General features: G+C 40.9%; 1 protein-coding gene across 2 annotated transcripts; it reads left to right on the top strand.

The window, feature by feature from the left end:
* The first annotated feature begins 71 nt into the window (after positions 1–71).
* Positions 72–25,281, top strand: ZFTRAF1 (zinc finger TRAF-type and ring finger containing 1). 2 transcript variants are annotated; one of them, XM_088180659.1, is made up of 4 exons: positions 72–231; positions 9,360–9,598; positions 16,712–16,923; positions 24,874–25,281. In XM_088180659.1, the coding sequence occupies exons 2-4, from the start codon at positions 9,378–9,380 to the stop codon at positions 25,263–25,265; spliced, it is 825 nt and encodes a 274-aa protein (XP_088036785.1). In that variant the 5' UTR covers positions 72–231; positions 9,360–9,377; the 3' UTR covers positions 25,266–25,281. The 2 variants fall into 2 exon arrangements, with proteins under 2 accessions (XP_088036785.1, XP_088036777.1); XM_088180651.1 differs by lacking the exon at positions 24,874–25,281 and adding an exon at positions 21,398–21,735 and having other exon boundaries at positions 153–231.
* Positions 25,282–27,388: the final 2,107 nt, after the last annotated feature.

The following is a 27,388-nucleotide window of genomic DNA, read 5'->3' as shown; positions in this document are numbered from 1 at the left end:
CTGCGGCCGCGGTCGGTGGCGAAAGCGGCGGCGGTGCCGAAGAAGCGGCGGCGCTGCTGTTGGAGGCGGGCGCGGATCCCGACGCGCCGCCCAAGAAGCGGCTGAGGGCGGCCGGGAGCGGCGCCGGGGGGGGCGGAGGGGGCGGCGGGCAGCGTGAAGCTGGAGGAGCGCCTTTACTCCGTGCTCTGCTGCACCGTGTGCCTCGATTTACCCAAGGCCTCCGTGTACCAGGTACGGGACGGCATTTGGGGACTTGGGGACAGGTGAGGGTGGCACCGGGACAGGTGAGGGTGGCACCGGGAGGAGCCCTCAGGGCAGCGGGACAAGGCCTGAGGGGATGGGGACACCCCCAGGGTAGTGACACCCCCTCGGGGACACGGGGACATCCCGGTGGTGGCACTGTCACACCCCCCTGGGGACACGGGGACACCCTTGGTGGCACTGGGACACCCTTGGTGGCACTGTCACCCCCCTGGTGGCACTGTCACCCCCTCCTTGGGGACAGCCGGTGTCACCCCCTGGGGTTTTGTCACCTCCTGGGTCACCAGAGCTCCCCCTGGTCCCTTCTGGGGACGCTGGGGCCACCAAAGTCCTCTCATGGGCCACCAAACCTCTCATTGTCCCATCCTGGGCCACCAAACTCCTGCCTGGGCCACCAAACTCTCCCAGGCCACTGAAATCCCCCAGTGGCCACCAAAGTCCCCTCAGGGGCCACCAAACCTCTCATTGTGCCTTGATGGCCACCAAACTCCTGCCTGGGCCACCAAACTCTCCCAGTCCCTCCAGGGCCACCAATGTCCCTTCATGGCCACCAAACTCCCCTCATGGGCCACCAAATCCTCCCCAGGGCCACCAAACCTCTCATTGTCCCTTTATGGGCCACCAAACTCCTGCCAGGGGCCACCAAACTCTCCCAGTCCCTCCAGGGCCACCAATGTCCCTTCATGGCCACCAAAGTCCCCTCATGGGCCACCAAACTCTCCCAGTGGCCACTGAAATCCCCCAGTGGCCACCAAAGTCCCTCAAGGGGCCACCAAACGATCCCAGAGGGTCCCTGTGCCCTTCATGGGCCACCAAACCTCCCTCAGGGGCCACCAACCCTTCCTTTGTCACCTCAGGGGCCACCAAATTCCTTCCTGGGCCACCAACCCCCCCATGGGCCACCAAACCATCCCAGTGGCCACCAAACCTCTCATTGTCCCTTGATGGCCACCAAACTCCTGCCAGGGGCCACCAAACCATCCCAGTCCCTCCAGGGCCACCAATGTCCCTTCATGGCCACCAAAGTCCCCTCATGGGCCACCAAACCCCCCCAGTGGCCACCAAAACCATCCCAGAATGTCCCTGTGCCCTCATGGGCCACTAAATCCTCCCCAGGGCCACCAAACCTCTCATTGTCCCTTTATGGGCCACCAAACTCCTGCCTGGGCCACCAAACCCCCCCAGTGGCCACCAAAGTCCCTCAAGGGGCCGCTAAACCATCCCAGAGGGTCCCTGTGCCCTTCATGGGCCACCAAATTCCCTCATGGGCCACCAACCCTTCCTTTGTCACCTCAGGGGCCACCAAAGCTCCCCTGAGGGCCACCAACCCCCCCCATGGGCCACCAAACCATCCCAGTGGCCACCAAAGTCCCCTCAGGGCCACCAAACCTCTCATTGTCCCTTCATGGCCACCAAACTCCTGCCTGGGCCACCAAACCTCCCCAGTGGCCACCAAAATCCCCCAGTGGCCACCAAACCATCCCAGAGGGTCCCTGTGCCCTCATGGCCACCAAACCTCCCTCAGGGGCCACCAACCCTTCCTTTGTCACCTCAGGGGCCACCAAACCTCCCCTGAGGGCCACCAATGTCACCTCAGGGCCACCAAAACCATCCCAGTGGCCACCAAAGTCCCTCATGGGCCACCAAACCTCTCATTGTCCCTTGATGGCCACCAAACTCATGCTGGGCCACCAAACCCCCCCAGTGGCCACCAAAGTCCCCTCATGGGCCACCAAACCATCCCAGAGGGTCCCTGTGCCCTCATGGGCCACTAAATTCCCCTCATGGGCCACCAAACCTTTCATTGTCCCTTCATGGCCACCAAATTCCTGACTGGGCCACCAAACTCTCCCAGTGGCCACTGAAATCCCCCAGTGGCCACCAAAGTCCCTCAAGGGGCCACCAAACGATCCCAGAGGGTCCCTGTGCCCTTCATGGGCCACCAAACCTCCCTCAGGGGCCACCAACCCTTCCTTTGTCACCTCAGGGGCCACCAAAGCTCCCCTGAGGGCCACCAACCCCCCCATGGGCCACCAAACCATCCCAGTGGCCACCAAACCCCCCACAGTGGCCACCAACCCCCCCCCAGTGGCCACCAAACCATCCCAGAGGGTCCCTGTGCCCTCATGGGCCACTAAATCCTCCCAAGGGCCACCAAACCTCTCATTGTCCCTTCATGGCCACCAAACTCCTCCTTGTCCCATCTTGGGCCACCAAACTTCTGCCAGGGCCACCAAACCTCCCCAGTGGCCACCAAAGTCCCTCATGGGCCACCAAACCTCTCATTGTCCCATCCTGGGCCACCAAACTCCTGCCTGGGCCACCAAAATCTCGCAGTCCCTCCAGGGCCACCAAAGTCCCTTCATGGCCACCAAAGTCCCCTCATGGGCCACCAAACTCTCCCAGTGGCCACCAAAGTCCCTCAAGGGGCCACCAAACCATCCCAGAGGGTCCCTGTGCCCTCATGGGCCACCAAACCTCCCTCAGGGGCCACCAACCCTTCCTTTGTCACCTCAGGGGCCACCAAAGCTCCCCTGAGGGCCACCAACCCCCCCATGGGCCACCAAACCATCCCAGTGGCCACCAAAGTCCCTCATGGGCCACCAAACCTCTCATTGTCCCTTGATGGCCACCAAACTCCTGCCTGGGCCACCAAACTCTCCCAGTCCCTCCAGGGCCACCAATGTCCCTTCATGGCCACCAAAGTCCCCTCAGGGCCACCAAACCCCCCCAGTGGCCACCAAAGTCACCTCAGGGCCACCAAAACCATCCCAGAGGGTCCCTGTGCCCTCATGGGCCACCAAATCCTCCCCAGGGGCCACCAAAGTGGGTCATGAGTTAATTGGGAAATTGATTAATTAGTTCATTGATCCAGGCATTCATTGGTTCCCTGATTAATTGATTAATTGGCTCATTGATTAATTGGGTAATTGATTATTGGTTACTTGATTAATTGATTAATTGGCTCATTGATTAATTGGCTCATTAGGGAATTGGTTTCCTGATTAAGTGATTAATTGGTTCATTGATTAATTGGGTAATTGGTTAATTGGTTCATTGATTAATTGGCTCATTGATTAATTGGGTAATTGAGTATTGGTTACCTGATTAATTGATTAATTGGCTCATTGATTAATTGGGTAATTGATTATTGGTTACTTGATTAATTGATTAATTGGTTCATTGATTAATTGGGTAATTGAGTATTGGTTACCTGATTAATTGGCTCATTGATTAATTGGGTAATTGATTAGTGGTTGCCTGATTAATCGATTAATTGGCTCATTGATTAATTGGCTTATTAGGGAATTGGTTTCCTGATTAAGTGATTAATTGGCTCAATGATTAATTGGGTACTTGATTATTGGTTAATTGGTTCATTGGGGAAGTGGTTACCTGATTAATTGATTAATTGGCTCATTGATTAATTGGTTCATTAGGGAATTGGTTACCTGATTAATTAATTGGTTCATTGATTAATTGGTTCATTAGGGAATTGGTTACCTGATTAATTGATTAATTGGCTCATGGATTAATTGGGTACTTGATTATTGGTTAATTGGTTCATTGGGGAATTGGTTACCTGATCAATTGATTAATTGGTTCATTGATTATCAATTAATTAGGTAATTGTTTAATTGAGCCGGGCATTGATTATTTGGTTACTTGATTAATTGATTAATTGGTTCGTTGATTATCAATTAATTAGGTAATTGGATCACTGGGAAATTGATTAATTGGTTAATTGATCCAAGCATTAATTGGTTCATTGATTAATTGATTCATTGGGTAATTGATCCAGGCATTGAGTAATTGATTAATTGGGTAATTGGTTAATTGGTTCCGTGATTAACTGGTTAATTGGGTGATTGATTAATTATTGATTCATTGAGTCACTAATTGGTTCAATGATTAATTGGTTAAGTGACCCAGGCATTGATTAATTGATTAATTGGTTTATTGATCCAGGCATTGATTACCTGATTAATTGGTTCATTGATCCAGGGATTGATTAATTGGTTCATTGATTCATTGGGTCATTGATTAATTGATTAATTGGTTAGTTGACTCAGGGATTGATGAATTGATTAATAAATTAATTGATTAATTGATCCAGGCGTTGATTGGTTAATTCATTCATTGATTAATTGGTTAATTGAGCCATGTGTTTGTTAATTGATTAATTGGTTAATTGATTCAGGGATTGATGAATTGGTTAATTGATTAATTGATTAATTGACTGGAGGGTTGATTAATTCAGGGATTGATTAAAGATGGGATTAATTAATTCCAGAGATGGGATTAAATCCATGGATTAATTAAATCTGGGATCTAATTAACGGCAAGGGATTAATTAATTAGAGGATAGGATGAAATCCAGGATTAATTAATCCCAGGTTTTAATTAAATCCGGGATTGATTAATTAATCCTGGGATTGAATAAAATCTGGGCTCAATTAATTTCCAGCTAGGATTAAATATTGGGATTAATTAATTCTAGGATCTAATTAAATCCGGGTTTAATTAAATAGGATTAATTTCAGGGGTTCATTAAATCGGGGATTTAATTAAATCTGGGATTAATTAACCCTGGGCTGGGATTAAATCCTGGAGTTAATGAAATCCGGGATTAATTAATTCCAGGGATTAATTAATTCCAGGATAAAATCAAATCCAGGGATTTAATTAAACCTGAGATTAATTAATCCCGGAATAGGAATAAATTTTGGATTAATTAATCCCAGGACTGGATTAAATTTGGGATTAATCAACCCGGGCCTTAATTAGACTTCATTAAACCTGGCATTAATTAAGATTAAATTCCAGATTCACTCATTGCCGGATGAGATTAAACCCAGGGATTAATTTAATTAAATAATTATTAATTAAACCTGTGATTTAATTAAATCTGGCATTAATTAATCCCAAACTTTACGGGAAGAACGGGGGGAAACAAGAGAAAAATCGGAAAAAATCGGGAAAAAAAATCGGGAAAAATCGGGAAAAATCGGGGGAAGAAACGGAAAAAATCGGAAAAAATCGGGGAGAAACGGAAAAAATCGGAAAAAATCGGGAAAAACCGGAGGAAAAAATCATGAAAAAAATGGGAAAAAAATCGGGAAAAATCGGAAAAATTCGGGGAAAAAATCGGAAAAAATCGGGAAAAATCGGAAAAATTCGGGGAAAAAAAAATCGGAAAAAATCAGGAAAAAATCGGGGAAAAAACCGGGAAAAATGGGGGGAAAAAAATCAGGAAAAAAATCGGGAAAAAATCGGGGAAATAACCGGAAAAATCGGGAAAAATCGGGGAAAAAAAATCGGGAAAAAAAACGGGAAAAAAAATCGGAAAAAAATCCGGGGGAAAAAATCGGAAAAAAATCGTGGAAAAAATCGGGGAAAAATCGGGAGAAAAGCCGGGAATAATCGGGAAAAAAATCGGAAAAAAATAGGAAAAAATCGGGGAAAAAATGGGAAAAAATGGGAAAAAATCGAAAAAAAAAAATCGGGAAAAATCGGAAAAAATCGGAAAAATCGGAAAAAATCGGGAAAAAATCGGGAAAAATGGGAAAAAATCGGTAAAAAAATCGGAAAAAATGGGGAAAAAAATCGGGGGAAAATCGGAAAAAAAATCCGAAAAAAAGGGGGAAAAAATCGGAAAAATATCGGAAGAAATGGGAAAAAAGCAAAAATATAGAATAAAATAGGGAAAAATAGGAAGAATGAGAGAAAAAAAGGCAGAAAAGGGAGAAAATGGGAAAAATATGAGGAAAAAATCGGAAAAAATGGGGAAAAAATAGGAAAAAATCGGAAGAAAAACAGAAAAAAAAAGGGAAAAAATTTTGAAAAAATGGGAACAATTCGGAAAAAACTCAGAAAAATAAGGGAAAAAATCAGAAAAAAGCAAAAGCAAAAAAAAGGCAAAAAAGGGAAAAAAATGGGAAAAGAAAGAGAAAAAAAAATCAGAAAAAAACAGAATAAAATGGGGAAAAAATTGAAACAAAAAGGGAAAATATCGGGAAAAAATGGGGGGAAAAAAGGGAAAAAAAACCAGAAAAAAAAGGAAAAAAATCAGAGAAAAAATTTTAAAATTCAGTAAAAAATTTGGAGAAAATCAGAAAAAATGGGAAAAATATCGGAAAAAGTCGGGAAAAAAAGAGGAAAAAAATCCGAAAAAATGAGAAAAAATGAAAACAAAGGGGGGAAAATGGGAAAAAAAATCGGAAAAAATAGGGAAAACATGGGGAAAAAAATGAGACAAAAATATGAAAAAATGATTTAAAAATGGGGAAAAATATGGGGAAAAAATCAGAAAAAAAAGGAGAACAAAATGGGGAAAAAAATCAGAAAAAAATGAAAAATATCGGAAAAAAAATAGGAAAAAAATGGGAAAAAAATCCCAAAAGAATGGGGGAAAATAAGAAAAAAAAGGAGAAAAATTGGGAAAAAAATCGGAAAAAAGGGGGAAACATTAAAAAAAAAGGGAAAAATGAGGAAAAATGAGAAAAAAATGGGAAAAAAATGGGGAAAAAATAAGAAAAAATGGAAAAAAACCGGGAGAAAATGGAAAAAAAATCGGGGAAAAGTTGGGAAAAAATCGGAAAAAATTGAAAAAAATAGGAAAAAAAAGGAAAAAAATCACAAAAAAGGGGAAAAAATGGGGAAAAATTGGGAAAAAATTGGGAAAAAAATGAGGAAAAAATGGGAAAAAAATGTGAAAAAATGGGGAAAAATCAGAAAAAAATCAGAAAAAAAATCGGAAATAGAGGGAAAAAAACAGAAAAAAATGGAAAAAAATAGGAAAAAAATCAGAAAAAAAAGGGAAAAAATTAGAAAAAATCAGAAAAAAAGGAAAAATATCAGAGAAAAATGGGGAAAAAAAAGAAAAAAAATAAGAAAAAAATGAGAAAAAGAGAAAAAAATGAGAAAAAAAATCAGAAAAAAATGGGAAAAATTCGGAAACAATTTGAGAAAAGTAGGAAAAATGGGAAAAAAATCAGAAAAAAATGGGAAAAAAATCAGAAAAAAAGTGAAAAAAATCGGAAAAAAATGGGGAAAAAATGGGAAAAAATAGGAAAAAATGAGGAAAAAATGAGGAAAAAATGAGGAAAAAAGTGAAAAAAATAGGAAAAAATCGGAAAAAAAATGGGAAAAAAAATCAGAAAAAAATAGGAAAAAATGGGAAAAAAAGGGGGAAAAAGGGAAAAAATGGGGAAAAAATAGGAAAAGATGAGGAAAAGAATCAGAAAAAAATCAGAAAAAATGAGAAAAAAATGGAAAAAATCGAAAAAAAATGGGAAAAAGAGGGAAAAAAAACAGAAAAAGTCAGAAAAAAATGGGAAAAAAATGGGGAAAAATGGAAAAAAATGGGAAAAAATATGAAAAAAAATGGGAAAAAATGGGAAAAAATGGGAAAAAATGGGAAAAAATATGAAAAAAATGGGAAAAAAACAGAGAAAAATGGGAAAAAGGTCGGAAAAAATGAGGAAAAAATGGGAAAAAATCAGAAAAACATGAGGAAAAAATGGGAAAAAAATAGGAAAAAAATGAGGAAAAAATGAGGAAAAAATCCGGAAAAAATGGGAAAAAATGGGGAAAAAATTGGAAAAAAATGGGGAAAAAAATGAGGAAAAAATGGGAAAAGAATAGGAAAAAATGAGGAAAAAATGAGGAAAAAAATAGGAAAAAATGAGGAAAAATGAGGAAAAAAATCAGAAAAAATGGGAAAAAATGTGGAAAAAATGGGAAAAAAATGGGAAAAATGGGGAAAAAATTAGAAAGAAACAGAGAAAAATGGGGAAAAAAATCGGAAAAAAATGGGAAAAAATAGGAAAAAAATCAGAAAAAAATCAGAAAAAAATGGAAAAAAATGGGGAAAAAATGGGAAAAAAATCACCAAAAATGGGAAAAAAAATCGAAAAAAAATCGGAAAAAAATCGGAAAAAAATCGGGAAAAATCGGAAAAAAATGGGAAAAAATCCGAAAAAATCGGAAAAAAATCAGAAAAAACTAGAATTAAAAATCCCCAATTTTTTTCCTCCCCTCAGGTGCACCAAGGGGCACCTGATGTGTGCCGGCTGTTTCATCCACCTGCTGGCCGACTCGCGCCTCAAGGAGGAGCAGAAATGGGGAAAAAATCAGAAAGAAATGGGAAAAAAATCAGAAAAAAATGGGAAAAAAATGAGGAAAAAATCCGAAAAAAATGGGAAAAAATGGGGAAAAAATTGGAAAAAAATGGGGAAAAAATGAGGAAAAAATAGGAAAAGAATAGGAAAAAATGAGGAAAAAATGGGGAAAAAATTGGAAAAAAATGGGGAAAAAATGAGGAAAAAATAGGAAAAGAATAGGAAAAAATGAGGAAAAAATGGGGAAAAAATAGGAAAACAATTGGAAAAAATGAGGAAAAAATAGGAAAAAAATTGGAAAAAATGAGGAAAAAAATTGGAAAAAATGAGGAAAAAATGAGGAAAAAATGAGGAAAAAAATAGGAAAAAATAGGAAAAAATGAGTAAAAAATGAGGAAAAAATCCGAAAAAATGGGAAAAAATGGGGAAAAAATTGGAAAAAAATGGGGAAAAAATTAGAAAGAAACAGAGAAAAATGGGGGAAAAAATCGGAAAAAATAGGAAAAAATAGGAAAAAAAATCAGAAAAAAATCAGAAAAAAATGGGAAAAAATGGGAAAAAAATCAGAAAAAAACCAGAGAAAAATGGGGAAAAAATCAGAAAAAATGGGGAAAAAATTGGAAAAAAATGGGGAAAAAATTAGAAAGCAACAGAGAAAAATGGGGGAAAAAATCGGAAAAAATAGGAAAAAATAGGAAAAAAAATCAGAAAAAAATCAGAAAAAAATGGGAAAAAATGGGAAAAAAAATCAGAAAAAAACCAGAGAAAAATGGGAAAAAATCAGAAAAAAATAGGAAAAAAATGGGGAAAAAATGGGGAAAAAATTCCAAAAATGGGAAAAAAATCGGAAAAAAATGGAAAAAAATCGGAAAAAAATGGAAAAAAATCGGAAAAAAATCGGAAAAAAATGGGAAAAAATCGGAAAAAAATCCGAAAAAACTAGAATTAAAAATCCCCAATTTTTCCCCCCCCCAGTGCACCAACGGGCACCTGATGTGTGCCGGCTGTTTCATCCACCTGCTGGCCGACTCGCGCCTCAAGGAGGAGCAGGCCACGTGTCCCAACTGCCGCTGTGAGATCTCCAAGAGCCTTTGCTGCCGTAACCTGGCCGTGGAGAAAGCCGTGAGTGAACTCCCCGCGGAGTGCGGCTTCTGCGCCCGCCAGTTCCCCAGGGCCCTGCTCGACAGGCACCAGAAGGACGAGTGCCACGACAGGTGAGGGAATTCAGACTTTTTGGGGGGATTTTTTGGGGATTTTTTGGGATTTTTTGGGATTTTTTGGGATTTTTGGGGATTTGTTGGGGATTTTTTGGGATTTTTGGGGGATTTTTTAGGGATTTTTTTGGGATTTTTTGGGGATTTTTTCAGGATTTTTTTTTTTATTTTTTAGGGATTATTTGCGGATTTTTTTTTGGATTTTTTTGAGATTTTTTAGGGATTTTTTGGGATTTTTTTTGGATTTTTTGGGGATTTTTTGAGGATTTTTTGGGAATTTTTTTGCGAATTTTCGGGTGATCTTTGGGATTCTTTTGGGATCTTCTTGGGATTTTTTTGAGATTTTTTTGGGGATTTATGGGGATTTTTTGGGGATTTTTTGGGATTTTTTTGGGATTTTTTGAGGATTTTTTTGAGATTTTTTTAGGATTTTTTGGGGATTTTTTGGGGATTTTTTGGGTGTTTTTTGGCGGCTTCTGCGCCCGCCAGTTCCCCAGGGCCCTGCTCGACAGGCACCAGAAGGACGAGTGCCACGACAGGTGAGACATTTGGGGGGGTTCTGGGGGGTTTGGGGGATTTTTTGGGATTTTTTTGGGGATTTTTTTGCGAATTTTCGGGTGATTTTTGGGGATTTTTTGGGGATTTTTGGGATTTTTGGGGAATTTTTTGGATTTTTTCAGGATTTTTTTTTATTTTTTTGGATTTTTTCGGGATTTTTTTGGGGATTTTTTTTTGGATTTTTTCGGGATTTTTTGGGGGGTTTTTTGGGATTTTTCGGGATTTTTTGGGATTTTTTTGAGATTTTTTAGGGATTTTTTGGGGATTTTTCAGGCATTTTCTGGGGATATTTTGGGATTTTTTTTTGGGATTTTTTGGGATTTTTTTGCGAATTTTCGGGTGATTTTTGGGTATTTTTGGGGATTTTTTGGGGATTTTTTTAAGGATTTTTTGGGGATTTTTTGGGGGATTTTTTGGGGATTTTTTGGGATTTTTTGGGGATTTTTTGGGGATTTTTTGGGATTTTTTGGGGATTTTTTGGGAATTTTTTGGGTGTTTTTTGGGATTTTTTTGGGTGTTTTTTGGCGGCTTCTGCGCCCGCCAGTTCCCCAGGGCCCTGCTCGACAGGCACCAGAAGGACGAGTGCCATGACAGGTGAGACATTGGGGGGGGTTCTGGGGGGTTTGGGGGATTTTTTGGGATTTTTTTGGGATTTTTTGGGGATTTTTTGGGATTTTTTTGGGATTTTTTGGGGATTTTTTTGGGATTTTTTGGGGATTTTTTTGGGATTTTTTTGGGATTTTTTAAGGATTTTTTTGGGATTTTTTTGAGATTTTTTTGGGATTTTTAGGGATTTTTTTAGGGATTTTTTGGGGATTTTTTGGGATTTTTGGGGGATTTTTAAAGGGTTTTTTGGGGATTTTTTGGGATTTTTTTGGGATTTTTTAGGGATTTTTTGAGGATTTTTGGGGATTTTTTTAGGGATTTTTTGGGGATTTCTTTGGGATTTTTTGGGGATTTTTTGGGGATTTTTTGAGGATTTTTTTGGGATTTTTTTGGGATTTTTTGGGGATTTTTTGAGGATTTTTTGTGAATTTTTTGTGGGATTTTTTGGGGATTTTTTTGAGGATTTTTGGGGATTTTTTTAGGGATTTTTTGGGGATTTCTTTGGATTTTTTGGGGATTTTTTGGGGATTTTTTGAGGATTTTTTTGGGATTTTTTGGGGGATTTTTTGGGGATTTTTTGAGGATTTTTTGTGAATTTTTGGGGATTTTTTGGGGATTTTTTTGGGATTTTTTGGGTGTTTTTTTGGGATTTTTTTGGATTTTTTTGGATTTTTTTCGGGAATTTTTAGGATTTTTTTTACAGATTTTTTGGGATTTTTGGGATTTTTTTGCGAATTTTCGGGTGATTTTTGGGGATTTTTTAGGGATTTTTTGGGGTTTTTTTGGGGCTTTTTTGAGGATTTTTTAGGGTTTTTTAGGGATGTTTTGGGGATTTTTTGGGGATTTTTTTGGGATTTTTGTTAGGATTTTTTACACATTTTTTGGGGATTTTTTGGGGATTTTTGGGTGTTTTTTGGCGGCTTCTGCGCCCGCCAGTTCCCCAGGGCCTGCTCGACAGGCACCAGAAGGACGAGTGCCACGACAGGTGAGACATTTGGAGGGGGTTTGGGGGATTTTTTGGGATTTTTTTGGGATTTTTTTGGGGATTTTTTGGGGGATTTTTTTGGGATTTTTTGGGGATTTTTTGGGGTTTTTTAGGGATTTTTTGGGGATTTTTTTGGGATTTTTTAAGGATTTTTTTGGGATTTTTTTGGGGATTTTTTGGGATTTTTTGGGGATTTTTTTGGGGTTTTTTGGGAATTTTTTTGGGATTTTTTAGGGATTTTTTGGGGTTTTTTCGGGATTTTTTGGGGATTTTTTGGGGATTTTTTGGGGATTTTTTAGGGATTTTTTGAGGATTTTTCAGGCATTTTCTGGGGATTTTTTGGGGATTTTTTTAAGGATTTTTTTGGGATTTTTTGGGATTTTTTCGGATTATTTGGGGGATTTTTGAGGATTTTTTGGGGATTTTTTAGGGATTTTTTAGGGATTTTTTGAGGATTTTTCAGGCATTTTCTGGGGATTTTTTGGGATTTTTTTGGGATTTTTGGGGATTTTTTTGCGAATTTTCGGGTGATTTTTGGGAATTTTTTGGGATCTTTTTGGATTTTTTTGAGATTTTTTGGGGATTTTTAGGGATTTTTTTAGGGATTTTTTGGGGATTTTTAGGGATTATTTGCGGATTTTTTTGGGATTTTTTTGGATTTTTTTACAGATTTTTTGGGGATTTTTAGGGATTTTTTTGAGATTTTTTTGAGATTTTTTGAGGATTTTTTGGGGATTTTTTAGGGATTTTTTGAGGATTTTTCAGGCATTTTCTGGGATTTTTGGGATTTTTTGGGGATTTTTTGAGATTTTTTTGGGATTTTTTAGGGATTTTTTGAGGATTTTTTGGGATTTTTTTGCGAATTTTCAGGTGATTTTTGGGGATTTTTGGCGGGATTTTTTGGGATTTTTTGGGGATTTTTTGGGGATTTTTGGGGGATTTTTTGGGTGTTTTTTGGGTGTTTTTTGGCGGCTTCTGCGCCCGCCAGTTCCCCAGGGCCCTGCTCGACAGGCACCAGAAGGACGAGTGCCACGACAGGTGAGGGAATTCGGACTTTTTGGGGGATTTTTTGGGGATTTTTTGGGATTTTTGGGGGATTTTTGGGGGGATTTTTTGGGATTTTTTGGGGATTTTTTTAAGGATTTTTTGGGATTTTTGGGGATTTTTTTAGGGATTTTTTTGGATTTTTTTGGATTTTTTCGGGATTTTTTTGGGGATGTTTTTGGATTTTTTAGGGATTTTTTACGGGTTTTTTTTGGGATTTTTTGGGGATTTTTTTGGGATTTTTAAAGGGTTTTTTGGGGATTTTTTGGGATTTTTTGGATTTTTTGAGACTTTTTCAGGATTTTTTTTTTGATTTTTTAGGGATTATTTGTGGATTTTTTGGGGATTTTTTGGGGATTTTTTGAGGATTTTTCGAGACTTTTTCGGGATTTTTTGGGGGATTTTTATCGTTTTTTTTAGGGATTTTTTGGGTGTTTTTTGGGATTTTTTTTTAGGGATTTTTTGAGGATTTTCAGGCATTTTCTGGAGATTTTGTTGGGAATCTTTAGGATTTTTTGCAAATTTTGCGGAATTTTTTTGGGGACTTTTGGGGATTTTTTAGGATTTTTTAAGGATTTTTTGGGGATTTTTTTGGGATTTTTTGGGATTTTTTGGGGATTTTTTGGGGATTTTTTTGGGATTTTTTAGGATTTTTTGCGAATTTTGTGGGGTTTTTTGGGGACTTTTGGGGATTTTTGGGGGATTTTTTAGGGATTTTTTTTTATTTTTTAGGGATTTTTTAGGGATTTTTTTGGGATTTTTAGGATGTTTTTGGGATTTTTTGGGGGATTTTTTGGGGATTTTTTGGGATTTTTGGGGGATTTTTTCGGGATTTTTTGGGATTTTTTTTAAGGATTTTTTCGGTATTTTTGGGGGGATTTTTTTGGGATTTTTTGGGATTTTTGGGGGATTTTTTTTGGAATTTTTGGGAATTTTTTGCGAATTTTTTGGGGTTTTTCTTCAATTTTTTGGGGATTTTGGGGGATATTTGGGGGGGGATTTTTTGAGATTTTTTAGGGATTTTTTGGGGATTTGGGACAGATTTTTTTGGAATATTTTTGGGGTTAATTTTTCTCATTTTTGGTGTATTTTACACCCAAGAATTCCCAATTTTTTTCTTGGAGATCTCTCCCAAATTTTCCACTCTGATTTTTCCCATTTTTCTCCCAAATTTTGGCCCCATTTCCCCTCCCCCATTCCCCATCCCCCCAACCCCTTCCAACACCCCAAAAAACCCCAAAATTCCATTTTTTCCCCCCCAATTCCCAGTTTTTCCCCTCCAAAATCCCATTTTTCCCCCAAAATTCCCATTATTTTCCTCCCAAAATCCATGTTTCCCCCCCCAAAATTCCCAAATTTTCTCCCAAAAATTCCAAATTTCCCTCCCAAAATTCCCAATTTTTTCCCCAAAAATTCCCTTTTTTCACCCCAAAATTCTCTTTTTTCCCCATCAAATTCCTCATTTTCCCCCCAAAATTCCCATTATTTTCACCATCAAATTCCCAATTTTCCCCAAAAAATTCCAATATTTTCCCCCCAAAATTCCAATGTTTTCCCCACCAAATTCTCATTTTATTCCCAAATTTCCAAAAACCCCCCAAAAATTTCCATAATTTCCCACAACATTCCCATTTTTCCCCCCAAAATTCCCAATTTTCCCCCCAAATTCCCATTTTTTCCCAATTTCACCCCAAATCTTCCCTAATTCTCCCCATCAATTCACAATTTCACCCCCCAAATCCCACAAAATCCCCAAAATCCCCAATTTTCCCATTTTCACCCCAAATCTCTCATTTTTCCCCAAAACCCATTTACCCCAAAATCTACAATTTCTCCCATAATCCCCAATTTTCCCCAAAAATCTCAATTTTTTGCCATTTTTCACCCCAAATCTCCCAATTTTTCACCCAAAATTGCCCATTTTTTTCCCAATTTTCACCCCAAATCTCCCATTTTACTCCCAAATCTCCCATTAATCTCCCCATAATTCACATTTTCCCCCAAAAATCCCCATTTTTCCCATTTTCACCCCAAATCTCCCATTTACTCCTAAATCTCCATTTTTCTCCCCATAATTCACATTTCTTCCCCCAAAACCCACATTTTTCCCATTTCTCATCCCAAATCTCCCATTTCTCCCCCCAAAATCTAATTTTTCCCATTTTCACCCCAAATCTCCCATTCTCACCCCAAAATTCACAATTTCACCCCAAAATCCCCATTTCTCACCCCAAATTCCCAATTTCACCCCAAATCTCCCATATTCACCCAAAATTCCTATTTTCACCCCAAAATCCCCCATTTTCTCCCCAAATCTCCCATTCCACCCCCAAATTTCCATTTTTCCCATTTTCACCCCCAAATCTCCCACTTTCTCCCCATAATTCACATTTTTCCCCCAAAATTCGCTTTTTTTCCCCCCAAATTCCCATTTTTTTCCCATTTTCCACTCCAAATCTCCCATTTTTCACCCAAAATTCCCCCATTTTTTTCCCAATTTTCACCCCAAATCTCCCATTTCTCCCCCCAAAATCTTAATTTTTTCCCATTTTTCACCCCAAATCTCCCATTTTTCTCCCCCCAAATCTGCCATATTCTCCCCATAATTCACATTTTTCACCCCAAAGCTCCCATTTTTTACCATTTTTCACCCCAAATCTCCCCATTTTTCTCCCCATAATCCCCATTTCTCACCCCAAAATCCCCATTTTTTCTCCCCATAATCCACATTTTTCCCCCCAAAATCCCCATTTTTCACCCCAAAATTCACATTTTTCACCCCAAACCTCCCATTTCTCACCCCAAATTCCTAATTTCTCCCCCCAAAATCTAATTTTTTTCCCATTTTTCTCCCCAAATCTCCCATTTTTTCTCCCCAAATCTCCCATTTCTCACCCCAAATTTCCATTTTTCCCCATTTTTCTCCCCAAATCTCCCATTTTTTACCCTAAAAATTCCAATTTTACCCCAAAATCTTCCATTTTTCTCCCCAAAATCCCCATTTTTTCCCATTTCTCACCCAAATCTCCCATTTTTCACCCAAATTTCCCCATTTTTTCCCATTTCTCACCCCAATCTCCCATTTCTCTCCCCCCAGGGTGTCTCAGTTCAGTCCAATCCCATCGGGTGTCCCTGGCAGGGCCCTTTCCACCAGCTGCTCTCAGAAACACCCAAAATTCACATTTTTCACCCCAAAATTCACATTTTTCACCCCAAACCTCCCATTTCTCACCCCAAATTCCTAATTTCTCCCCCCAAAATCTAATTTTTTTCCCATTTTTCACCCCAAATCTCCCATTTTTTCTCCCCAAATCTCCCATTTCTCACCCCAAATTTCCATTTTTTCCCATTTTTTCTCCCCAAATCTCCCATTTTTCACCCTAAAAATTCCAATTTTACCCCAAAATCTTCCATTTTTCTCCCCAAAATCCCCATTTTTTCCCATTTTTCTCCCCAAATCTCCCATTTTTCACCCAAATTTCCCCATTTTTTTCCCAATTTTCACCCCAAATCTCCCATTTCTCCCCCCAAAATCCCCATTTTTTCCCATTTTTCACCGCAAATCTTCCGTTTTTCACCCCAAAATTCACATTTTTCACCCCAAACCTCCCATTTCTCACCCCAAATTCCTAATTTCTCCCCCCAAAATCTAATTTTTTTCCCATTTTTCACCCCAAATCTCCCATTTTTTCTCCCCAAATCTCCCATTTCTCACCCCAAATTTCCATTTTTTCCCATTTTTTCTCCCCAAATCTCCCATTTTTCACCCTAAAAATTCCAATTTTACCCCAAAATCTTCCATTTTTCTCCCCAAAATCCCCATTTTTTCCCATTTCTCACCCCAAACCTCCCATTTTTCACCCAAATTTCCCCATTTTTTCCCATTTTCTCACCCCAATCTCCCATTTCTCTCCCCCCAGGGTGACTCAGTGCAAGTACAAGCGCATTGGGTGTCCGTGGCAGGGCCCTTTCCACGAGCTCTCCGTGCACGAGGCCGAGTGTTCCCACCCCACCAAGACGGGCAACGAGCTCATGGAGATCCTGGACGAGATGGACCAGAGCCGCCTCAAGGAGATGCAGCTCTACAACAGCATCTTCAGCCTGCTCAGCTTCGAGAAGATCGGATACACCGGTACGGGGACGTTCCAAAATCCTGGAATTCCCGATTTTCCCAAGGGTTCATGGGGTTTTCAAAAGGTTTCCTGGGGTTTTGTCAAGGTTTCGTTGGGTTTTGTCAAGGTTTCGTTGGGTTTTGTCAAGGTTTGGTTGGGTTTTGTCAAGGTTTGGTTGGGTTTTGTCAGGATATTCTGAAATTTTCTTGGATTTTCCCAAGGTTTTCTGGGATTTTCCCAAGGTTTCCCATGATTTTCCCAAGGTTTTCTGGGATTTTCCCAAGGTTTCCCATGATTTTCCAAAAATTTTCTGCGATTTTTTGAAGGCTTTCCAAAGATTTTCTTGGGTTTTGTCAGGGTTTGGTTGGGTTTTGTCAGGATATTCTGAAATTTTCTTGGATTTTCCCAAGATTTTCCATGAATTTCCCAGGGTTTTCCAAGGTTTTCCCAAGGTTTTCCATGATTTTCCCAAGGTTTTCCAGGATTTTCTGGGATTTCCCAAAGGTTTTGTCAAGGTTTGGTTGGGTTTTGTCAGGATATTCTGAAATTTTCTTGGGTTTTCCCAAGGTTTTCCATGATTCTCCAAAAATTTTTTGTGGTTTTTTGAAAGTTTTCCAAGATTTTTTTGAAGGTTTTCCAGGATTTTCCAAAAATTTTCTGGGATTTTCCCAAGGTTTTCCATGATTTTCCCAAGGTTTTCTGTGGTTTTTCGAAGGTTTTCCAGGATTTTCCAAAAATTTTCTGGGGTTTTTCAGGATTTTCCATGGTTTTTGAAGGTTTTCCAAAGGTTTCTTGGGGTTTTCCAGGTTTTTTTTGAGTTTTCCAAAGTTTTTTTTCAGCCTGCTCAGCTTCGAGAAGATCGGATACACCGGTACGGGGTGGCCCAAAAAAACCTGGAATTCCCGATTTTCCCAAGGGTTCCTGGGGTTTTCAAAAGGTTTGGTTGGGTTTTGTCAGGGTTTGGTTGGGTTTTGTCAGGGAATTCTGAAATTTTCTTGGATTTTCCCAAGGTTTTCCAAAGATTTTCCAGAATTTTTTGAAGGTTTCCCATGATTTTTCAAAAATTTTCTGGGATTTTTTGAAGGTTTTCCGAAGATTTTCTTGGGTTTTGTTGAGGTTTGGTTGGGTTTTGTCAGGATATTCTGAAATTTTCTCGGATTTTTCTGAGGTCTTCCAGGATTTTCCAAAGGTTTCCCAGAATTTTTTGAAGGTTTTTCAGGATTTTCCCAAGGTTTTCCAGGATTTTCCCAAGGTTTTCTGTGGTTTTTTGAAAGTTTTCCAGGATTTTTTTGAAGCTTTTCCAGGATTTTCCAAAAATTCTCTGGGATTTTTTGAAGGTTTGCCAAAGATTTTCTTGGGTTTTGTCAAGGTTTGGTTGGGTTTTGTCAGGATATTTTGAAATTTTGTTGGATTTTCCCAAGGTTTTCCAAAGATTTTTCCAGAATTTTTTGAAGGTTTTCCAGGATTTTCCAAAAATTTTCTGGGATTTTCCAGGATTTTCCATGGTTTTTTGAAGGTTTTCCAAAGGTTTCTTGGGGTTTTCCAGTTTTTTTTTGGAGTTTTCCAAAGTTTTTTTCAGCCTGCTCAGCTTCGAGAAGATCGGATACACCGGTACGGGGGGCGTTCCAAAATCCTGGAATTCCCGATTTTCCCAAGGGTTCATGGGGTTTTCAAAAGGTTTTATTGGGTTTTGTCAAGGTTTGGTTGGGTTTTGTCAAGGTTTGGTTGGGTTTTGTGAAGGTTTGGTTGGGTTTTGTCACGATATTATGAAAATTTCTTGGGTTTTCCCAAGGTTTTCCATGACTTTCCCAAGGTTTTCTAGGATTTTTCAAAAATTTTCTGGGATTTTCCGAAGGTTTTCCACGGTTTTTTGAAGTTTTTCCAGGTTTTTTTTGGAGTTTTCCAAAGTTTTTTTCAGCCTGCTCAGCTTCGAGAAGATCGGATACACCGGTACGGGGACGTTCCAAAATCCTGGAATTCCCGATTTTCCCAAGGGTTCATGGGGTTTTCAAAAGGTTTTGTCAAGGTTTGGTTGGGTTTTGTCAGGATATTCTGAAAATTTCTTGGGTTTTCCCAAGGTTTTCCATGATTTTCCAAAGGTTTTCCATGGTTTTTCCAAGATTTTCCATGATTCTCCAAAAATTTTTTGTGGTTTTTTGAAAGTTTTCCAGGATTTTTTGAAGGTTTTCCAGGATTTTCCAAAGGTTTTCCAGAATTTTTTGAAGCTTTTCCAGGATTTTCCAAAAATTTTCTGGGATTTTTCAAAGGTTTTCTGGGATTTTCCCAAGATTTTCCATGATTTTCCAAAGGTTTTCCATGGTTTTTCGGGGCTTTTCCAAAGATTTTCTTGGGTTTTGTCAAGGTTTGGTTGGGTTTTGTCAGGATATTCTGAAATTTTGTTGGATTTTCCCAAGATTTCCCATTATTTTCCAAAAGTTTTCTAGAATTTTTTGAAGGTTTTCCAGGATTTTCCAAAGGTTTTCCATGATTTTCCCAAGGTTTTCTGTGGTTTTTTGAAAGTTTTCCAGGATTTTTTGAAGCTTTTCCAGGATTTTCCAAAAATTCTCTGGGATTTTTTGAAGGTTTTCCAAAGATTTTCTTGTGTTTTGTCAAGGTTTGGTTGGGTTTTGTCAGGATATTTTGAAATTTTCTTGGATTTTCCCAAGGTTTTCCATGATTTTCCAAAGGTTTTCCAGAATTTTTTGAAGGTTTTCCAGGATTTCCCAAAAATTTTCTGGGATTTTCCCAAGGTTTTCCAGAATTTTCCAATGGTTTTCTGTGGTTTTCGAAGGTTTTCCAGCGTTTTCCAAAGATTTTTCAGGATTTTCCAAAGTTTTCCCAGAATTTCTGGAATTTTCCAGAAGTTTTCCAAGGGTTTTCCAAAGATTTTCTGAAAATTTTTGGGGGTTTTTCCGCAGTTTTTCAAAAGTTTTCCAGGATTTTTTTTTTTATTTTCCAGGATTTTTTGGGGTTTTCCAGGATTTTTTGGATTTTCCAGGATTTTTTGGGGGTTTTCCAGGATTTTTTTGGGGTTTTCCAGGATTTTTTGGGGGTTTCCAGGATATTTTTGGGTTTTCCAGGATTTTTTTTGGGTTTTTCCAGGATTTTTTTTGGTTTTTCCAGGATTTTTTTGGGTTTTCCAGGATTTTTTTGGGTTTTCCAGGATTTTTTTTTTGGGGTTTCCAGGATTTTTTGGGGGGTTTTCCAGGATTTTTTTTGGTTTTTCCAGGATTTTTTGGGGTTTTCCAGGATATTTTTGGTTTTTCCAGGATTTTTTTGGGTTTTCCAGGATTTTTTTTTTTGGTTTTTCCAGGATTTTTTTTGGATTTTCCAGGATTTTTTTGGAGTTTTCCAGGATTTTTTTTGGGTTTTCCAGGATTTTTTTTGGGTTTTCCAGGATTTTTTGGAGTTTTCCAGGATTTTTTTGGGGGTTTTCCAGGATTTTTTTGGGGTTTTCCAGGATTTTTTTTGGGTTTTCCAGAGGTTCTCCACGGTTTTTTGAAGATTTTCCAAAGATTTTCTGAGATTTTCCAAAAGTTTTCCAGGATTTTTGAGAAGTTTTCTTGGGTTTTTCCAAAGCTTTTTTTTTTTGGGGTTTCTCAGGGTCTTCCTAAAATTTTCCAAACTTTTTCCAGGATTTTTTTTCTGAACGTTTCCGGGTTGGGAAACTGAAATTTGGGATTTCTCACCAAATTCTGGATGAAATTTCTGGGATTGGAGAAAATTAATTTGGGAATTTTGGAGGATTTTGGTGAATCCTTGTAGGATCTGATGAAAATTCCGGGAATTTTGTAGGATTTTGGTGAATCCTTTTGGGATCCAATGATGTTTTTGGGAATTTCTGGGATTTTGGTGAATCCCTTTAGGATCCAGTGAGAATTTTGGGAATTTTCTGGGATTTTGGTGAATCCTTTTGGGATCCAAGGATAATTTGGGGAATTTTCTGGGATTTTGGTGAATCCCTTTAGGATCCAGTAATCCCTTTAGGATCCAGTGAGAATTTTGGGAATTTTGTGGGATTTTGGTGAATCCCTTTAGGATCCAGTGAGAATTTTGGGAATTTTCTGGGATCCTGGTGAATTCTTTTGGGATCCAATGATGATTTTGGGGGAATTTCTCAGGATTACAGAGAATTCCTGTAGGATCTGGGGATCATTCCCAGAATTCCTCAGGATAACGATGACTCCAATTAGGATCCAGTGACAACTTTGGGAATTCTCGACCTCATCAGCCCAAATTTTTCCAACTTTTTTTCCTCCCCCCCATTTCCCTCCCCCAGAGGTTCAGTTCCGCCCATACGGCACCGACGACTGCAATGGGATGGACTGGGATGGGATTGGGATGGGATTGGGACAAACTGGGATGGACTGGGATGGACTGGGACAAACTGGGATGGACTGGGATAAACTGGGATGGATTGGGATGGAATTGGGATGGGATTGAGATCATCATCCCAAATTTTTCCAACTTTTTTTTCCTCCTCCCATTTCCCAGAGGTTCAGTTCCGCCCGTACGGCACCGACGACTGCAATGGGATGGACTGGGATGGACTGGGATGGGACTGGGATGGACTGGGACAGGATTGGGATGGACTGGGATGTACTGGGAGGAACTGGGATGGGATTGGGATCATCATCCCAAATTTTTCCAACTTTTTTTTCCTCCTCCCATTTCCCAGAGGTTCAGTTCCGCCCGTACGGCACCGACGACTGCAATGGGATGGACTGGGATAAACTGGGAGGAACTGGGATAAATTGGGATGGGATTGAGATGGGATTGAGATCATCATCCCAATTTTTTCCCCCCCTCTCCAGAGGTTCAGTTCTGCCCGTACCGCACCGACGGCTCCAATGGGATGGACTGGGATGGGATTGGGACAAACTGGGATGGAATTGGGATGGGATTGAGATCATCATCCCAAATTTTTCCCAACCTTTTTTCCCCAGAGGTTCAGTTCTGCCCGTACAGCACCGATGACTGCAATGGGATGGACTGGGATGGACTGGGATGGGATTGGGATGGCATTGAGATCATCATCCCAAATTTTTCCAACCTTTTTCCATTTTTTCTTCCCCCCCTTTTGCCACAGAGGTTCAGTTCTGTCCGTACGGCACCGACGACTGCAATGGGATGGACTGGGATGGACTGGGAGGGACTGGGATGGGACTGGGATAAACTGGGATGGGACTGGGATGGGATTGGGATGGAATTAGGATAAACTGGGATGGGACTGGGATGGCATTGAGATCATCATCCCAAATTTTTCCAACCTTTTTTCCTCCCTAATTCCCTCTCCAGAGGTTCAGTTCCGCCCGTACCGCACCGACGACTGCAATGGGATGGACTGGGATGGGATTGGGACAAACTGGGATGGACTGGGATGGACTGGGAGGAACTGGGATGGGACTGGGACAAACTGGGATGGACTGGGATGGGATTGAGATCATCATCCCAAATTTTTCCAACCTTTTTCCTGTCCCTCCATTTCCCAGAGGTTCAGTTCCGCCTGTACTGCACCGACGACTGCAATGGGATGGACTGGGATGGACTGGGATGGGACTGGGATGGACTGGGACGGGATTGGGATGGACTGGGATGTACTGGGAGGAACTGGGATGGGATTGAGATCATCATCCCAAATTTTTCCAACTTTTTTTTCCTCCTCCCATTTCCCAGAGGTTCAGTTCCGCCCGTACGGCACCGATGACTTCAATGGGATGGACTGGGATGGACTGGGATGGACTGGGATGGGATTGGGATGGAATTGGGATGGGACTGGGACAAACTGGGATGGACTGGGATGGACTGGGAAGAACTGGGATGGGATTGAGATCATCATCCCAAATTTTTCCAATCATTTCCTCCTTTTTTCCCAGAGGTTCAGTTCCACCCGTACCGCACCGATGACTGCAATGGGACAAACTGGGATGGGATTGGGACAAACTGGGATGGGACTGGGATGGGATTGGGACAAACTGGGATGGACTGGGATGGGATTGAGATCATCATCCCAAATTTTTCCCACTTTTTTTTCCTCCTCCCTTTTCCCAGAGGTTCAGTTCCGCCCGTACGGCACCGACGACTCCAATGGGATGGACTGGGATGGGATTGGGATGGGACTGGGATGGACTGGGATGGAATTGGGATGGGACTGGAACAAATTGGGATGGGATTGAGATCATCATCCGAAATTTTTCCAGCCATTTCCCCCCTCCTTTTTCCCCCCTCCAGAGGTTCAGTTCCGCCCGTACCGCACTGATGACTGCAATGGGATGGGATTGGGATGTACTGGGATGGGATTGGGATGTACTGGGATGGGATTGGGACAAACTGGGATGGGATTGGGACAAACTGGGATGGGATTGGGATGGCATTGAGATCATCATCCCAAATTTTTCCAACCTTTTTCCATTTTTTCTTCCCCCCTTTTTGCCCCAGAGGTTCAGTTCTGTCCGTATGGCACCGACGACTGCAATGGGATGGACTGGGATGGACTGGGATGGACTGGGACAAACTGGGATGGGATTGAGATCATCATCCCAAATTTTTCCAACCATTTCCCCCCCACTTTTTTCCCCCCCTCCAGAGGTTCAGTTCCGCCCATATGGCACCGACGACTGCAATGGGATGGACTGGGAGGAACTGGGATGGGATTGGGACAAACTGGAATGGGACTGGGATGGGATTGGGATGGGACTGGGACAAACTGGGATGGGATTGGGATCATCATCCCAAATTTTTCCAATCATTTCTCCCCATTTCCCAGAGGTTCAGTTCCGCCCGTACCGCGCCGACGACTGCAATGGGATGGACTGGGATGGGATTGGGACAAACTGGGATGGACTGGGATGGGATTGGGATGGGACTGGGATGGAATTGAGATCATCATCCCAAATTTTTCCAACCATTTCCCCCCCTTTTTCCCCAGAGGTTCAGTTCCGCCCGTACCGCACCGACGACTCCAATGGGATGAGATTGGGATGGACTGGGATGGGATTGGGACAAACTGGGATGGGATTGGGATGGGATTGAGATCATCATCCCAAATTTTTCCAACCTTTTTCCCCAGAGGTTCAGTTCCGCCCGTACGGCACCGACGACTCCAATGGGACAGACTGGGATGGGATTGGGACAAACTGGGATGGGACTGGGATGGGATTGGGACAGACTGGGATGGGACTGGGATGGGATTGAGATGGGATTGAGATGGGATTGAGATCATCTTCCCAAATTTTTCCCACTTTTTTTTCCTCCACCCTTTTCCCAGAGGTTCAGTTCCGCCCGTACGGCACCGACGACTGCAATGGGATGGACTGGGATAGACTGGGATAAACTGGGATGGACTGGGATGGGATTGGGACAAACTGGGATGGGATTGAGATCATCATCCCAAATTTTTCCAATCATTTCCCCTCCTTTTTTCCCCAGAGGTTCAGTTCCGCCCGTACGGCACCGACGACTGCAATGGGATGGGATTGGGATGTACTGGGATGGGATTGGGACAAACTGGGATGGATTGGGATGGGACTGGGACAAACTGGGAGGAACTGGGATGGGACTGGGATGGGATTGGGATGGGATTGAGATCATCATCCCAAATTTTTTCCAACCTTTTTTCCCCCCTTCTCCAGAGGTTCAGTTCCGCCCGTACTGCACCGACGACTCCAATGGGATGGACTGGGATGGACTGGGATGGGATTGGGACAAACTGGGATGGATTGGGATGGGACTGGGACAAACTGGGATGGGATTGGGACAAACTGGGATGGACTGGGATGGGATTGGGATGGGACTGGGATGGAATTGAGATCATCATCCCAAATTTTTTCCAACCTTTTTTTCCCCAGAGGTTCAGTTCCGTCCGTACCTCACTGACGACTGCAATGGGATGGACTGGGATGGGATTGGGATGGGACTGGGATGGAATTGAGATCATCACCCCAATTTTTTCCCCCCCCCCTTCCCCCCAGAGGTTCAGTTCCGCCCGTACCGCACCGACGACTTCATCACTCGCCTTTACTACGAGACGCCGCGCCTCACCGTGCTCAACCAGACGTGGGTGCTGAAGGCTCGCGTCAACGACTCCGAGCGCAACCCCAACCTGTCGTGCAAGCGCACGCTCAGCTTCCAGCTCATCCTCAAGAGCAAGGTCCAGTCCCCCATGGAATGCTCCTTCCTCCTCCTCGAGGGGCCCTACGACGACGTCAAGATCAAACCCGTCATCTACCACTTCGTCTTCAGCAACGAGAGCAACGAGACCGACTACATGGCGCTGCCCATCGTCGACTCGGTGGAGTGCAACAAACTGCTGGCGGCCAAGAACATCAACCTGCGGCTTTTTATATTCCAGATCCAAAAATAATAAAAGAACGACTTTTTTTTTGGGTTTTTTTTTTTTTTTTTTTTTTTTTTTTTTGGGTTGGTTGGAGGTGTGGTGTGGTTGGGAGCGGTGGGAGGTCGGTGAGGATCGGAAGAGAGGGGGGGAATGATGGGTGGAGTTGTGGAGGATTGGCGAAGATTCGACGGATCGGAAGGAGCGAAGTCGGTTTGAAGGCGTCGAGAATGGGATTGAACTCGTCGGGAATTGGTCGAAACCCATCCAAAGTTGGTTTGAACCCAGGGAAAATTGGATTGAACTCGTCAAAAATTGGTCAAAACCCAACCAAAGTTGGTCTGAACCCATCCAAAGTTGGTCTGAACCCATCAAAAGTTGGCTCAAAACCATCAAAAATTGGTCAAAACCCATCAAAAGTTGGCTCAAAACCATCAAAAATTGGTCAAAACCCAACCAAAATTGGATTGAACCCATCCAAATTTGGTCTGAACCCATCAAAAGTTGGATTAAAACCATCAAAAATTGGTCAAAACCCATCAAAAGTTGATTTGAACCCATCAAAATTGGTCTAAACCCATCAAAAGTTGGCTCAAAACCATCAAAAGTTGGTCAAAACCCATCAAAAGTTGGATTAAAACCATCAAAAATTGGTCAAAACCCATCAAAAGTTGATTTGAACCCATCAAAATTGGTCTAAACCCATCAAAAGTTGGCTCAAAACCATCAAAATTGGTCAAAACCCATCCAAAGTTGGATTAAAACCATAAAAAGTTGGCTCAAAACCTTCAAAAATTGATCAAAATCCATCAAAAGATGGAATGAACCCATCGAAAGTTGGATTAAAACCATCAAAAATTGGTCAAAACCCATCCAAAGTTAGATTGAGACCATCCAAAGTTGGTTTGAACCCATGGAAAATTGGATTGAACTCGTCAAAAATTGGTCAAAACCCATCCAAAGTTGGTCTGAACCCATCAAAAGTTGGCTCAAAACCATCCAAAATTGGTCAAAACCATCAAAAATCGGTCAAAACCATCAAAAGTTGATTTGAACCCATCAAAATTGGTCTAAACCCATCAAAAGTTGGCTCAAAACCATCAAAAGTTGGTCAAAACCCATCAAAAGTTGGATTAAAACCATCAAAAATTGGTCAAAACCCATCAAAAGTTGATTTGAACCCATCAAAATTGGTCTAAACCCATCAAAAGTTGGCTCAAAACCATCAAAATTGGTCAAAACTCAACCAAAGTTGGATTAAAACCATCAAAAATTGGTCAAAACCATCAAAAGTTGGTCAAAACCATCCAAAGTTGGGTTGAAAGTGACAAAAATTGGTCCAAAGACAGAAAAATTTGGTTTGAACCCATTGAAGTTGATTTGAAACCATCAAAAAATTGGTCAAAATCCATCAAAAATTGGGATGTGTTTTGTTTGTTTAATTTGGATAAATCAAATTGGTTCAAATCCATCAAAAATTGGTTTGAAACCATCAAAAATTGGGTGAAATCATCAAAAATTGCTCAAAACCATCAAGAATTGGTCAAAACCATCAAAAATTGGGTGAAACCATCAAAAATTGGGTGAAATCATCAAAAATTGGGCCAAACCCACCCAAAAATTGGTTTGAACCCATCAAAAATTGGGTTGAAATCGATAAAAATCAGTCAAAACCCATCAAAAATTGGTTAAAACCCATCCAAAATTGGATTGAACCCATCCAAAATTGGGTGAAATTATCAAGAATTGGTCAAAACCATCAAAAATTGGTCAAGACCCAACAAAATTTGGCTTAAAACCATCAAAAATTGGCTTAAAACCATCAAAAATTGGATTAAAACCATCAAAAATTGGATTAAAACCATCAAAAATTGGATTGAAATCATCAAAATTTGGATAAAACCATCAAAAATTGGGTGAAATCATCAAAAAATTGGATTAAAATCATCAAAAATTGGGTGAAAATCCATCAAAAATTGGTCAAACCCCATCAAAACTCGAAACCATCCAAATTTAAAAGTAAAAAATTTGATGAAAACCATCAAAAATTTTCCTGAAATCACCAAAATTTAAAAAAAAAAAAAAAAACAAAAATTTTGGTGAAAACCACCCAAAATTGCCCCAAACCACCCCAATTTTTTTTTAAAAAACCA

This window comes from Sturnus vulgaris, chromosome 1 (assembly GCF_052056855.1).
Source record: "Sturnus vulgaris isolate bStuVul1 chromosome 1, bStuVul1.hap1, whole genome shotgun sequence".
In the NCBI taxonomy this organism is placed as follows: domain Eukaryota; kingdom Metazoa; phylum Chordata; class Aves; order Passeriformes; family Sturnidae; genus Sturnus; species Sturnus vulgaris.
This window is presented reverse-complemented; position numbering and strand designations above follow the sequence as displayed.

Excerpts from the sequence above, each read along its gene's own strand:
- ZFTRAF1 (XM_088180659.1), top strand. The coding sequence starts at position 9,378 with ATGTGTGCCGGCTGTTTCATCCACCTGCTGGCCGACTCGCGCCTCAAG. Across the intron at positions 9,599-16,711 it reads AAGGACGAGTGCCACGACAG|GGTGACTCAGTGCAAGTACA; the intron begins GTGAGGGAATTC and ends CTCTCCCCCCAG. Across the intron at positions 16,924-24,873 it reads CGAGAAGATCGGATACACCG|AGGTTCAGTTCCGCCCGTAC; the intron begins GTACGGGGACGT and ends CCTTCCCCCCAG.